Genomic DNA, 15,006 nt, shown 5'->3' on the forward strand with positions numbered 1-15,006 from the left:
TACTCGATTTATATGTGGGAAAAAAAAAATGAGCCAATTACTTTAAAGTAGAAATTTATGCGACCACAGCATTCCTGATTGCCCGAGTGCTGACTCTGCAGTTTATCTCTGATTCTAATACCTAGCATAACCTACAAAGGAGAATGAAGAACTGGAACGCTTCACATTAGAAATGGAAGGTTACACAGGAGAATAACACATCACTCAGTATTCTAAAAGCGTATTGCAAATAAGTGCAAACTCAGTTGATAAGCGAAATGTGCTGAGTAAAAGAAATTTGATATCAGCAGAACCAAGGAACTGCACACCCACGGGCTACTCGGAACAAGGTGGAAGTCTCCGGAATGCCTGTGACACACAGGCACACAACAGAAAGTTAAGAATCGGTAAGGCTTGAGCCTGAGTCGGCAGCTCACAAACCGCAAAGCTGTTCATTCTAGTACAGGATAGGAACAGAACACAGCGCTCTCTCTCTCTCTCTCTCTCTCTCTCTCTCTCTCTCTCTCTCTCAGTCTCTCTCTCTCAGCTCCTGGTATGTCAGCTACCTAAACATCTCCTTCACCTAAGATGAGAATGGTTGTGAAAACAAAACTTAAACAGAAATATTCATAAGTGGAAATGTCTTCGGTGGCAGTTTGCAGAACATCCTCATTTGCTTACCCACTGAGCATTTCCGCCAGGCCCAGCTATCTCGGAGAATAAACCGGAACTGTGTCCTGAATTTTTTCATCTGCCTTCATTGGCATCTAACCGTGGCCTTTTGAAATAACCAGTAAAAGCTGATATGACTCCTGACATAGTTGTACAAGAGTGTTTAATTGAACTGTTTGCTTTCTAGTTCTGAAAATTACTAAAGCTTTTTTTTTTTTCATAAACTTCAGCAAACAGTGCCAGGGTATGGTTATTTGAAACCTATGTCTGTGTGCAAGGCTGTGTGATTTGGCAAATAACAGTACAGGATCTAGATGGAGGTTGAATTTTAGATAAACAGTATATTTAGACTGTACTGTGGTTTTAGTATAAGTATGTCCCCAAATCTACATGGGACATATGCTAAAACATTATCTGAAATTAATATTTAAGTGAGAGTCTCGTATTGTAACTAAGAATCCCAGCCGAGTTTCTTTCTACAGCCCTCTTAAATGCAATATCAGCGCTGCTCACAATACATCTCATTAAACATCTAAAACATATCGACTTTTCTCCATTCTTTCTTCTGTCATCCTTGTGGCAGAATCTCCCAGCCAGGAGCTTCTACTTCTGTGGAAAATGTTAACTTATGCTAACGGCAGCAGAATCAGCAATCAGAGAAACACAAGCTAACTTCAGTTTCTCTTTCTCTGGGGTCATTGTTTGGTAGGTGTAGAAGAAATCTAAAATCCCTAACTCAGTATGAGAAGAGCCAGCGAGTACACTAAGCAGAGGCCTCTGGTTATCTCTGAGGCTTCAAGCTCCGAGAAAGAACAGAGCTGTGAGATAGCTGAAACCAGTCACTTTTATCATCTTGCCCATTTGTGGCCGATGTCGGCAAATTATAGATAAGAAACACGTGAGCAGAAGAAATGTTAAATTTGGGTCGGTTTTCCAAAGTTAACTTTTAAAAGTTCCTCTTTTTAGAAATAGTTCTATGATCTCTAAAGAAATCTGCTTGGTTTAAGTTCAAATCTCAGTCAGAAACTTTCCACTAATGCAAATAGAAACCTTTGAACAGTACCCTAAGATTGCAAAGCTATTAAGCAGAGTTGGGGGTGATCAGGAAGTGTGAATTCAATGGCTGTTGCTGATTGTAGGGAACAGTTGATGCTGGCAGTTGATAAATGCTTGACTTGGGAGAACTCTTACCTTGGAGTACTGAGTCCAATATGTAAACAAAACAGCTGGAAATAACAAGGGCAGCGGGTTCCCCCAACATTACAGAACAGTGGAAAACGATTAAAATAAGTCAGAATATAAGACGAAACACCCCTTTCCCGATTTCGCTGTTTATCACTGGGGTCACAACATTGTTACAAATGACTAAGTCCTAGAACAGGACAGGCCAAGCGTTTAAAGCATTTCAAATGTTAATGTGAATGCTCATCGATGTAATATAGAGCACTAACAAGTCTCAACAAGTCGTCAGAGCCAGACAAAGAAATTCCACTTAAAATCCGGAGGGAAATGGTAATTTCAGAACGGACCACCTTGCTAGCCCACTACAGATTAAAGAGAGGTGCACGGATGGGGAAAGAGGGCGGGTCGAGTAATAGCTACAAGTGAAGACTCCGGAGAGCCACCCAGAATAAAAGCTGCACCTGCATTTCCTGGCATAACCTACTTTGCTGGATCCACTAAGCAACAACGTGACCGTCCATCCCAGCTCCCACAAACAAACCCCATATCTCCAAAAAACAAAAAACAAAACCCCAATGTATCCCGCATTCTCTTTGGAACCATAGCTGGATCACCCGCAGGTGCGTGGGTCACAAAAAAAATCGTCCTGGGAAGGACACACCGGGCGGAAGTGCGCTTTCCTGTGTGGGGACAGGATCTAAAGGAGGCCGGAGCTCTACCCTCGTCCTCGCTGGGCCGCGGCTGACCACGACCGTCCGGCCGCGCGCGCTTCTCCAACAGCCTCCCACACAGGCCGGCTGCGGGGCGCGGAGGGTCGGTGGGGAGACGCTGGCTGGGGATGGCAGGCGGACGGGCCCGGGCCCGGGCCCGGCCCTGCCTCCGCGTCCGGAGGTTCCCCGCCAGCCGGGCCCACCCACGGCTCTGCGGCCTCCAGAGGAGCCCCTGGCTGCCGCCCGGCCCGACCTCCCGCCCCGCGCACCTCTCCTTGGAGTAGAGCTGCAGCTGCTGCTCGCGCTGCCTCTTCCGGGTGAACGCCATGGAGGCCCGGGGCGCGCAGGCCGCCGACTGTCCCGAGCAGTCCCGAGCGGCGGCGCTGGGCGGGCGGCCGAGAGCCCCACGCTGCGCCCCAGGGCCCGCGGCGTCCGGACCTCGCTCACCGCAGCATCCTCGCGTGGGGACTCCGGCGACGCCGTGACTCAGGCCCGGAGGAGGGGCGCGCCGTGACCTGAGGCCGCGGGAGCCGCGTCCCACACTGCCCCGACTAACCTCTGCAGCGCTGCTGCGGCGAGGACACCTCACACGTGAAAGCCCAGACCTGCTGGGGAGCCCCCCAGTACGTTGGTGGCGGGGATTTGAAATAACAAGGTTTTCGATGTTTAGTGCCAAATTTCAGTCTTATAAATAATTGATGGTTTTGTTTTGTTTTGTTTTCGCCCATGTATGGTGTAAGCAGTCAATGGTTCTTAGTAATATTCACAGGTTGTAACTATTACCACAGTGTTGGGATATTTTTACCATCTCAAAAAGAGACTTTTACGTTTTAGCAATCACTACTCCTAGCTGCATCTCCACAAACCTTTGCCCTAGGAAACACTACTTAACTCTCTGTCTCTGTGAATTTGCCTAGCCTGGACCATACAATATTTGGTCTTGGTGTCTAATTTCTTTCGTGTAGCACTAGGCTTCCAAGATTGGTCTGAGGTACAGCACAAGTCAACATTTTATTCCTTTTTATCACTGAAGTGTATTCCATTGTATTGCATACCGCATTTCCATTAATATATTCAACAGTTGCCAGGCATATCAGTGTTTCCACCTCTTGGCTATTAAGAATAATGCAGCTATAAGCATTCGTGTGCCCGTTTTTGTGTGTGCATGCTTTCATTTCTGTTGAGTGAAACTGAAATCAAAGAGTGGAGTTGCTAGACTGTCTTAATCCCAACCGTGAACTTTGAAAGACTGCCACTGTGCTTTCAAAGTATCTGAGCCATTTAACTCCCACTAGCAACAAAGAAAGGTTCTGACCTTCAACAATACTTAATATCTTTTGGATTATGTCTCTCCTACCTACCAACTATGACTTGCATTTCATAGGGGTTATGACTTCTCCATACCCTGAGAATAAGCTGGATATTGCTTACCTCTAAGGGGCTCTCAGATAACAAGCCTCCAAGTTGTGTGTGTTGAAACACTCCTAGCGTTGACTTAAGAATCAGGTTCTGCAGGGTTAAAAAAAAAAAAAAAACCAAAACAATGGCCGCAGAAGTATCAGTGCTTCTTAGCTGTCTTTCATCAATGTCAGGTCGTGACTGAAGAGATCTCAGTACCCTGTGTCAGTGAATCTCTCCCTTGTCTCCCAGGGCTGCACAGATGCTGAACTGATTTAATGGTCCTTGGGAAAGTGTCTGTGTGCCTATGTGCACAATGAAATAAGATTATGAGAATGCCTCCGGTACCACTTGAAAAATTTCTGTATGAGAAAGAGTATAATAGATGCTATGAAGCCAGAGGAGAGATGTTAATTTGGCTGGAATAAAATAAGGAAAAAATAGACCAGAATATAAGTTTTCTTTCCATTAAGCATTGAGGAAAGATGTGGTCCTGGTAGGTTGAGAGAGACAGTCTCTCCTTGGCCAAATTCTATCTAGGTCCTGAGTCCTCTTAAGTAGGCCTCGATCTTAGCTTACAAAAACTGTAGACTTCCATCTTGTACCCTCTCCTTATTCTGGCATCATTTCTAATGGTTCCTCTGGATGACCCTAAGCCCCTATCAGTACCTGTTCCAAGCTGCCAAGAGATCTCACTGTTGTTCGAATCTACTGTCCTATATAGGCTTCCTGAAAATGACTTATGGAGCTGGGGAGATAACTGCTAGCGAAGTGTCCGCCACACGTAGGTAGAGATCTGAGTATGCACCTGGTGAGTGTGTATCCAGGCACCCATGTGAGGAAAAATAAAAATAAAAAAGTCAAGCCCGGCAGAACCAGCCCGTAACCCCAGCACACCGGGGAGTCTGACCCTGACTTACTGGCTAGCATGTCTAGTGAACGTTGGGTTCGGTGAGAAGCCCTTTCCCAAGAAAACAAAAATTAAAATGTAATTCCAATAGACGAGGCCCCAGACAGACATTGGCCTCTGGTCTCCCAAGTGCACAGCGCCCAGGGGCACACGGGCCTTGAATACACTTCCCTATCTACCCTACTTCCCTACCTACCCCCGCTTGGAACTGCTTACATTTGTTAATCCTTTGTCCCTTTGGGGTGTGTTTGTATCTCCAGCCCGCAGAAGTATCCTTTTCAAGGTCCTGAGAGCCACTCTTTTGAAATGGGTGTGGGAAGACAGAATTCTAACCTTCATAATTGCCTGTTAACCTACCCAGCTGCCTAACTGTGTTTATATTAACTTTCTCCCCCGACTCTCTTGAGCCACTGAGCTCTTCCTGAGTTCTACGCTGTCCCTTCAGAGTATTTACTCCACTTTTCCACAAATCAAAGTTCAATTCAGTTCCCACACCTATGGTAACAGCGCATTTCCGATTATAAGTGGTCCTTCCTACTTTAGGCTTTTCTTGAACAAAGAGAAGGGAGAAATATTTTTCAAAAGGTCTTATTTCATTAGCCCCAAAGAGAGAGATTTCTGCTATAATAATGTGTTAGGGAAGGGAATTTAAGAGGACTTTGAACTAGCAGTCCCTCCCTTTCCTGACACTCACTGGTTTCTCTTCTCCTGTGTTCTGTCTTTGTTTATATATGGGGGACCCTAAGGGCTTTTCCAGTCCCACACCCTCCTTGCAGCTTCCCCCTCCTGCCTGGGGACAAGGCTAGGCCAAGTTCCATTCTCCACCCACAGGAACATTCTTGAGTAAAAAAATTCAGAAAGTACTGACTGATAGTCACAGGACCCTCTGAAAAGTCCCAGGTAGAGTTCAAATTTGTGTCATGCTTGCTACGGCCAATACATTTAAAGGTCAATATGCTTAACCAATAAGTTTGAACTGTAACCTTGCTGATGTAACCTGTGCCCCTAAAAAGAATAAAAACTGCTTGTAATAACCAGTCGGGGGTGCCTTCTCGTCACTCACCAGAAAAATAAACCTCCTGCCTTTGCTTCGACCTCCATTCTCCTGTCTCACTTTGGGGGTCTCTCGATAGTTAAGACTCACTTCGAGTCGTTTGTGTGTGTGTGTGTGTGTGTGTGTGTGTGTGTGTGTGTGTGTATTCCTATCAAAGGCTAACTTTTTCTTCCCAGCAGCCATGAACCTAAAATTATGCTTTCTTCTGTCATTCTTGTAGTAAGTCTGTCTTCTCTCACTATCGAATCTTTCCCATCTGAATAGTGATGTATTTTTTTCATTTTACTGAAAATAGATTATATTTTCATACAATATATTCTGATTAAAGTTTTCCCTCCCTCTACTCCTCCGGGTTCCTCTCCATCTCCCTTCCCCTCCCAATCCACTCCCTTTCTGTCTCTCACTAGAAAAGAACAAGCTGCCAAGAGATAACAACCAAACGGGACAAAATAAAATATAATAATATGAAGCAAAAATTATATCAAGGTTAGACACAGCAGGAAGAAATGAGTCCCAAGAGCAGGCACAAGAGTCAAAGCACACTTGTTCTCCTAGTCAAGAGGCCTATAAAAATACCAAGCTATTATCTACAAAGGACTGATTGCAAACCCATGAAGGCCATGTGCTTGGTGCTTCAGTCTCTGTGAGCTGATATGGGCCTTGATTCAGAATCTCTTATAAACAATGCCTATCAACAAAAAACCTTATGGTCAATGAACTGAGGCAGGAAATAGGAGGTGGGACACTGGTGGGAAGAGAGAATTCTGGGAAATAATGAGAGAATAAAAAGATACAGGGAGAGATTCAAGAGATTTTCGAGGGAGAGGCTCAGGAGACTGGAAGGAAGAAGCAAGCTGGGACTGTAGGGGAGGAAACTAGCCATGTGAACGACACAGAATAGTTTGAATGGGTTAAATAAGTCATGAGCTAGTCAGGAAATGAGCCAAAGTTCATGGCCTAGTCATTTAATAATAGTTTTAGACTCACCATTCCTGGGTCACCATTCCAGGGGCCAGGAGGAAAAACAGATTAATGTTTTTACAAGAAGGCCTTGTTCTCCTGGTCTCCTCCAACCCCTCTGTTCCTTACATTCTTCCGGTACCCTCTTCAGCGAGGTTCCCTGAGCTCCAAGGGAAGAGTAACATATTTTTAAGATTGAAATAAGCTTTCCCTTATCATGTACTTCCTTCCAGCATCTCGTTCCTGACAGGACTCCTTGACATATTTATCTGCACAAGCTGTCTCCATTTTTTTTTCTCTTTGCAATCTGTTCAGTTCGTTTTGCTTGGACTTCCATTACCACACCTCCTCTACAAATGCCTCCCTGCCAAATATCCACATTCATTGTTCACATTCAGCATACTAAAACAACATTGACCATTGCTTCTGTCTGTAGCATTTCACCCCATTGCTTCCAAGCTCCCATAGTTTCCTTGCTTCTCTCCTACCTTACTCCCTGCTCCTAGGTCCCTTTGTCTGCCCCCATCCCCACCCCCACACTGGATTTCATAATGCTGATCCTCTGGTGACTTAACCAGTTCTGTAAGGGAGGAATTGAACAGGCGTTGAAGACAGAAACTTCTTCTAATCTTAAATTGTTTATTCTGTCCTAGGGTAAACATCTCACTAATTTGGGTAAATCTATTTGAGAATTAGGGTGTCTGTATAGGTACACTTGTGAATGTTGTTTAAGAAATTAAATATCTCTAAAGGTTTAGTCTCCAGTTGATGGCACTATTGGGAGGTGGTGGAACCAGTAGAAGGTTGGCCCTAAACGGTGGGATGCCTTTGAAGGGATACTGAAACTCTGGCCCCTTCCTCTAGTGATGGGGGCCTTCGCACAGGCCCCAAAGCAACAGGACTGAAACCCTAAGACAAAGGAGCTCTGTCTTCCTTTAGTTCGATCTTCTCTTGGGTATTTTGTCACAACAGCAGCAAGCTGGCTAACTGTCTGAAATAAACTGAGCAGTACAGTTGAAAATTTTGTTATGAGTACCTAACTATCAAGTCAGACATGAGGAGAAATGTCAGTACTAACAGCCAAATATGAGCATTGAGTAGAGTCTGACTGAGAGGTGTCCTTTAAATGTATCTTCTTTGAGGGACTGAAGATTCCTTATCACCATTGGACTTTCAGTAAGGCTAAGCAAAGGTTTAACAGTCTTGTTTTTAATGATAGACAACTACACGTTGAGGTCCTACTACCACAGATGTTTACTGTTGCATTCCTGTGGTAAGCTCTGGAGAGGACTCACTCCTTATCTTTGCTAAAATTAAAGGCTGTGTTCCTGTTCATTCTGGGAAGTTTCACAGTTGCAGAGTACATCTGGAGTTCTTAGTAATGTATTATTTTCAACCCATAGGCCAAATTCCAGGTCTTTTTTCAAACTCCATGCATATTATCAGTTTTGACAACCTAATTTCAAAACTTAATGAGGGAACCCTTATTTGCAGTTGGTAGGGGGTACAAATTAATACAGAAATTGTACAAATAAGTTTGGAGATTTCTCAAAAACATAAACATAGAAATATAATATGTTGCAACTATTTCACTCCTGGCGTATACCCATAAGCCACCATAGAGATATTTGCCTTCCATGATTACTGCAGCTGTATTCACTAAAGCAAAAATCTGGAATTAACCTAGATGCCCGTCAAGAGAAGGGAGGATAATGAAAAATAAAACATCTATGAATGCTATTCACCTCTAAAGAAAAATGCCATTACAAAGTGTGCAGGAAAATGGATGGACTCAGAATGTATAATACTAAGTGTGATCACACATTTCCCCCTCCCCCAAATAAAAAGTCCATATATTCTCCCTCAAACTCAAAACTCTGCCAATAATATATGTATATAAAAACCTAAATATATGTGGGTATAGTATGACCTGTAGAAGAGAGAACAAAATGGGCTAAATAGGAGATGGGAAAGGATTGAATGCAGCAACGGACAGGAGTTATAAAACTATTTTCTAATTCTAAATCTCTCATGAATTGTCTTAGGATTTTATTGCTGTGAAGAGACAACATGACCATGGGAACTCTTATAAAGGAAAACATTTCACTGGGGCTGGCTTACAGGTTCAGAAGTTTAGGCCATTATCATCATGGCAAAAAGTATAGCAGCACGCAGGCCAACATGGTGCTGGAGACAGAGCTGAGAGTCCTATATCTTGACCCACAGGCAGCAGAAGGAGACTGTGTACCACACTGGGCAGAACTTGAGCATAGGAGACTTCAAAACCTCCCTCCACAGTGACATACCTCCTCCAAGCATTCAAACACGTGAGTCCATGGGGACCAAATCTATTCAAACTACCACGTGGATTTCCATTTTTGTTGCTGGATAAGTATATAAGATATATTTCGTAGTAAAAGAATTGAATCTAACCTGAATTGTCACAGCTTTAGAATAGTTCTTTTAACTATAGAAGTTCATTGAGATGTATAGTTTAGTTAACTTCAGCATGTGATTTTATTTTTTAATTTCTTTTTTTTAAAATAATGTAAGTTTAAAAACTTGCACTTGCAGCAAACATTGGTTCTGAAATTCTCATTGCCCCTACCATCTCCCCTTTCCTTGGTCTCTCTCTTGAGATTGTGAGGAGATGTTCTGCTGTGTTGCCCAGGCTAACCTCAAACTCATGAGCTCAAGTGATCCCTACAGCCTGTCAACTGCCGACATCCATTCCTGATTTTAAATGTGCAATTGCTGGAAATAAAACTAGGTATTCTATAAGCCAGCAGTTTTCAACCTGTTGGTCTCAACGCCTTACAGGGGTCACCTAAGACCTTCAGAAAACACAGGTATTTGTATAGCAGTAGCAAATTTACAGATGTGAAGTAGAAACGTAAGTTACTTTCTGGTTGGGGTCACCACAGCGTGAGGAGCTGTGTTAAAGGGTCACAGCATTAGGAAGGTGGAGAACCACTGCTATAAACCTGTCTTGCATGGCTCTCTCCTTGAGTTCTGCGTGGTCGTCAGAGGTACCTATTGTCTGTCGTCTATACAGCTTGTCCTCCCCACAGGAGTAAACATCAGTGCATGTTCTAGATTCATACTTCACTTCCGATCTTCACTTTTGTACTTTACAAATCCAGAGTATTTTTAAATAGAGTATTGCCCAGCACAAGTTAGATTAAAAATAAGAAGGAAACTATAAGTGAAACAGTAAGGGGGTGGAAAGATGATTCAGTGGGTAAGAGCAATTACTGCTCTTGTAGAAGTCCTGAGTTTGATTCCCAGTACCTGTGTAGCAGGTCATGATTTTCTGTAACTCCAGTTCCATGGATCTAATACTTCTTCTGGCCTCCATGGGTACCAGGTATGCACAGATTTATGTGCAGGCAAAACTTCTATAAAATAACATTTAAATAAATGTGTTTATGTTTTAAAGGTCCTATGGTGCTCTTTCCGAATACAGACATTTAGCCTCAGTGACCTCACTTAACCCTTGCCATGTAGACCTGAAGATCCAACTTAGGTTCTTGGACTCCACTGTGGAAATTGTGAAAGCCTCCCACCTTAAATTAATACAGTCTAGAAACAACCTCCCAGAAATTCTCACAGATTTATCTCTTAGATGACTTTAGATCTTGTCAAGGTGATAATCAATGTAAAATATTATGCCACCAAAGTTAAATATCTAGAAATATATTCTTAAAAACATATGTTTATCATCAAGGTTTATGAAATAAAGTATTCATTATCATTTTATTTTCAATGTGTGAGAAATTAACAGTGATCTAGTATTAACAAAAGACCAATGGTTAAGTATTGATGATCTATTCAGTAGGATATTTGTTATATGTCCACTTAAAAGTCTATTTCTAATGAAGATTTAATTGCCTAAGCAAATGATGGCAATATATTTGTGAAAAAATCATGAAATCACTTACTTTATACAGTACCACCAATTTTAAAAATAGAAGAAAAATTAGGGTTTTGTGTTATCTTCATCCTACTACATGGTTTCAAAGGCCATTATATTTTTCTGTACTGGGAATTCTGTTATTCAGAAAAATAATAATTTGGTGGTTATATCCAATGTGCTTTCCCTACTTCTCTCTAGTTGATTACCAGACATTGAATGTGATTCCAGATGATTCCTCACACATGAGTTACTATTGGCTCAGGACCATTTTTCTAAGCTGCTCGTGTCTCTGCTTCTCCCTCTACGGTCTTGAGAATTCAGCTTGGCTTGTGTAGTCTTGTGACTACCAGAACACAGCATACCCCTTACAGTTGTTTCTCCAAGCTTGGCCAGGTTCTTCTCTTTACATATTTTTCAAAATGCATTGGTTCATGATATCTTTTTCTGTCAAGGACTGGGACTTGAGACATTCGAGGACATAGCACCAGCATCTGACAATATAATGAGAAGTGTGCCAAACCCATTCTTTTTACCAGTTACCAACTGGTACAAACTGATCGATCCCTGTATAATCCATTCATGCTAACTGACTACCACTCCTAATGTGGCTGCAATGGACGCTAAGATTCCAACAGAAGGTTTGGTGGGATCACTAATATCACAGTAGGAGGCCAACTGAAAATGTTGCTTGAAGTATACTGTGAGTACACTTGCACTTGCAGTATAATGTGAGCTCTCTTGGGTTGATGCCAACACTAAAGAGAAGAGGAGCTGTTCTCTTCAAGGCTTGGAAAAGATGTTGTTGTTCTAAACTGAGTGGGGTTTGCTTTATTGTTATTGATTCTTTTTTTTTTTTTTTTTGGTTCTTTTTTTCGGAGCTGGGGACCGAACCCAGGGCCTTGCGCTTCCTAGGTAAGCGCTCTACCACTGAGCTAAATCCCCAGCCCCTGTTATTGATTCTTAATAGGGACTTGTAGCCAAAACTGGCCTGGAACTCATAATTCTCCTATCTTAGCCTCCTGTGAGCTAGGATCCTAGTATTTTTCTGCTATGTTCAGTTCATTCTTGCATGTGTATAGACTATTATTATTATTATTAACAACAACGAAATACGCTTAAAACCAAGGCTTTTAGAGTTAGGTCTCTGAAGAACATCCTTGTTGGCAACAGTTTTGCACAAGGGGATATCTCAGAGTATCTGTAGGCATGAGGCGACTGTTGGGGTTTAAATCTGGCCTTGCGTCTGAACAAAGCACAGCAAGCCAACATGGTTCCACGTGGAAAGGTTTAATGAGAGAAGAAGAGTAGAAGAGGAAAGGAATAAAGGCAGGCCATGAGCACATGGAGGGAAGGGGGAGGAGAGATGGGGAGAGATCTAGGAGGGGATAAGCAACCCCTTACATAGTGTCAGACACAGCTGTCTGTTGCCAGGTAACTGTGGGGGTGGAGCTTAGACAGAATACCAAGAGTGACTGCAGTCATACACTTTCACGAAGGACTTGATCTTTTGCTGAGCCCAGGATGGCCTTGGTGGGGACAGAGTGACATGGTTCCTGCCCCTGGGACAAGGCACCAGGTGTCAGCCTCCACAAGTATCAATGGCTGCTGTGGGTGTACAGCTTGTTTTTGTGTTAATGTACATATTTCACATTCCTTCTGAAGAATGTCCTCCCTGTTAATGTTAGTGACTCCATGACAATCAGACAACATGAGTCCAGGAGGTGAAGGTGTGGCTAATGTCTCAGCAAAATGGTAAATGCTGGGACCCTCGGGACAGCCCTTAAGGCTGTGGGAAACAGTTCTAAATACATGAGTTCAAAACTATGTAATTTCTTAACTATGCAAATATGTTGCAAATAAGGATGCAATGTGAATTATATGAGGGGTTTCTAAAGGAACACAGGCAGCTGCATTAATGAGCCAGCTTGTCAGAAAGATAAAGAGGCCGGCAGATTTCTGAGTTCCAAGTCAGCCTGGGACACAGCAAAATGAGGCTCAGGCATGGTAGAAATGGTAATCTCAGGGCGGGGTCCCACTCCACTAGTTTAGTGTCTTGCTTACTATAGGGAGACTGATATCTGAACTCTTTTGCAATGTTAAAAGAAAATGTGTGCTTGCTGTCTCCTAAGAATTAAGGGGCTTGGATCATGTGATTCTAATTCATAGGATAATTAAAAGGGAACCTGGAATAAATAACTGGATTGATATGTAAAGGAAAAACTGTGCTTTTGGTCTGCATGAGAGGAGCTAACAAGAGAGTAATGGCAGTTCTTCTTTAGAATTTTCTCTAGGGAGAGCTGTTTTATGTATATGAGTACACTGTAGCTGTCTTCAGACACACCCAAAGAGGGCAACATCCCATTACAGATGGTTGTGAGCCACCATGTGGTTGCTGAGAAATGAACTCAGGACCTCTGGAAGGACAGTCAGTGCTCTCAACTGCTGAGCCATCTCTCCAGCCCAAGAATTTTTCCTAGCAGGATTTCTGACAGGGTCATAAGAGCCAATAATTTTTTATAGCAGCTTTTCTGACTTTGTCAGAAAAGGTATGAGCTATCCAGAAAGCAAGAAAAAGCGTGTGTGCGCACACACACACACACACACACACACACACACACACACACACACCAGGCACAGCAGTCTGGAAAATCAACTCAGCTTAGACCCACGAATTGACCTTAAGTCATTCTTTTTGCAGCTCCCAGTTCTCTCAGAACTCCTCCCCATGCTGAGGCTGGTCCTTGGCAATTTTGGATCTCTTGACCATTTGCTTCCTGCTCATGTTCCTGTCACTTTTGGTGGATAGTGGTCAATTCCAGCCTCTGGACTACAGTATGAGGCACCATAACCTCTGTTCTTCATGACAACAGCTCTGTGTCCTGAGTAGTGTTCAGCCAAGACCAGCATCACTTTCCCAGGTTTCATGAACTTGCCCATTTCAACAGCAAGCAGCAGGGACCCAGCAAGAGAGTCTTATTTTCATGTGCAGAGCTGCAGTTCAAATCCAGGGCCTCGTGGACGCTAGGCAAACACTGGCCCACAGAGTTTTAGCCCTAGCTCCAAGGCAGTATTCTTTATAATGTGGTCTCAAGACTTGCATCAGAGTTGCCTGGGCACTTCATAGGTCTGCAGCTCTTAGCTGGGCAGGTCCGTGTGCATCTGCACATCTGCAATCCTATTGTTTGAAGAAGGAAGACGAGCTCAGCGTTCGTTCAAGGTCAGCCTTTGCTATTTGGTAAGTTTGAGGGTAGTGTGAGCTACAGGAGAGTCTATCCTAAGACCATAAGAAAGGACTAAAATTTTCCACTTGAGTTACCAGATCTAGCTGTTCTAGTTTTCACAGCCGGTATCTCTATATGGTAAACAAGGGCTATAAAGAATAAAAATGTCCACTAGGTGCACTGATAGGATCAAAGGTAGAGTGCAGAAGGACATTGCATTTCTTACTCTGTGAGGCTGAAGAAGAAAGGGTGTTGTCCACTCAATTCATCTCTGTGCTGTTTTGGGGTTGGGGGTCATAATACAGGCTAGTGATTGGGTTCTGGATCTAGGTACAACTGGTTCCAATTGAAATCCTTTCCTCATCAAATATATGATACTGTCCAGTTTTCTTATTTATAAGATAGGGTAACAGTGCCCCTATCACAGAATGGTTATAACTAGAAATGAGTTAATGCTGACAAATCACCCAATATAGCCCCTAGTAGATGCTAGCCCATGCTGCTAGTGATGCTAACAGTCATTAGCCAAACCTGGGATGTACTGTACACTTTGAGCCCCAGAGGCTGCTATTATTTACCTAGTCATCAGCATTCTGCTACAACAACATCATCAGAGTAAGACAGTCTATAAACGAGTGTTGGTCCAAGGTTTAAAAATCTATGCTTGTATTGGCAGCTGCTTCATAATTACCAACATCGGCGATACCAGAATTTACTCTGGAATTACTTTTTGGCAAACACTGATAACAATGGTTTGCATTCATTCATTTTTTCTCCTTTGATCCTGGTGGGAGAACATTCCCTGGTTCTCCATGACTAAACATCAATGGTTTGTGCAGAGTCATTAATATTTCAGGTAAGTCTGTGTCTTCCTTCTGCTCTTCCACTCCCACCCTCGCTCTTTCTCTGGTCCCAACCCTACCCCTAATGCCCGGCACACTCTCTCCTCCTTTCTCTCCCTCCTTCTCTCCCATCAGCATTCTTCCTCTCCCTCCTTGTATTTT

At 43.1% G+C, this 15,006-nt stretch overlaps 1 protein-coding gene across 5 annotated transcripts in view; it reads right to left on the bottom strand.

Annotated features, from left to right (window-relative positions):
- Nucleotides 1-6,078, bottom strand: part of Nsmaf (neutral sphingomyelinase activation associated factor) — a 63,028-nt gene extending 56,950 nt beyond the window's left edge. For 2 of the 5 annotated variants that reach the window (XM_039110149.2, XM_039110150.2), the window contains exon 1: nt 2,813-6,078. In XM_039110149.2, coding sequence (XP_038966077.1) covers nt 2,813-2,871 — 59 coding nt within the window. In that variant the 5' untranslated portion in view covers nt 2,872-6,078. The other 3 variants (NM_181389.3, XM_063287865.1, XM_063287867.1) reach the window with 3 other exon arrangements.
- Between the last annotated feature and the right edge of the window lie 8,928 nt (nt 6,079-15,006).

Source organism: Rattus norvegicus, chromosome 5, assembly GCF_036323735.1.
Source record: "Rattus norvegicus strain BN/NHsdMcwi chromosome 5, GRCr8, whole genome shotgun sequence".
In the NCBI taxonomy this organism is placed as follows: domain Eukaryota; kingdom Metazoa; phylum Chordata; class Mammalia; order Rodentia; family Muridae; genus Rattus; species Rattus norvegicus.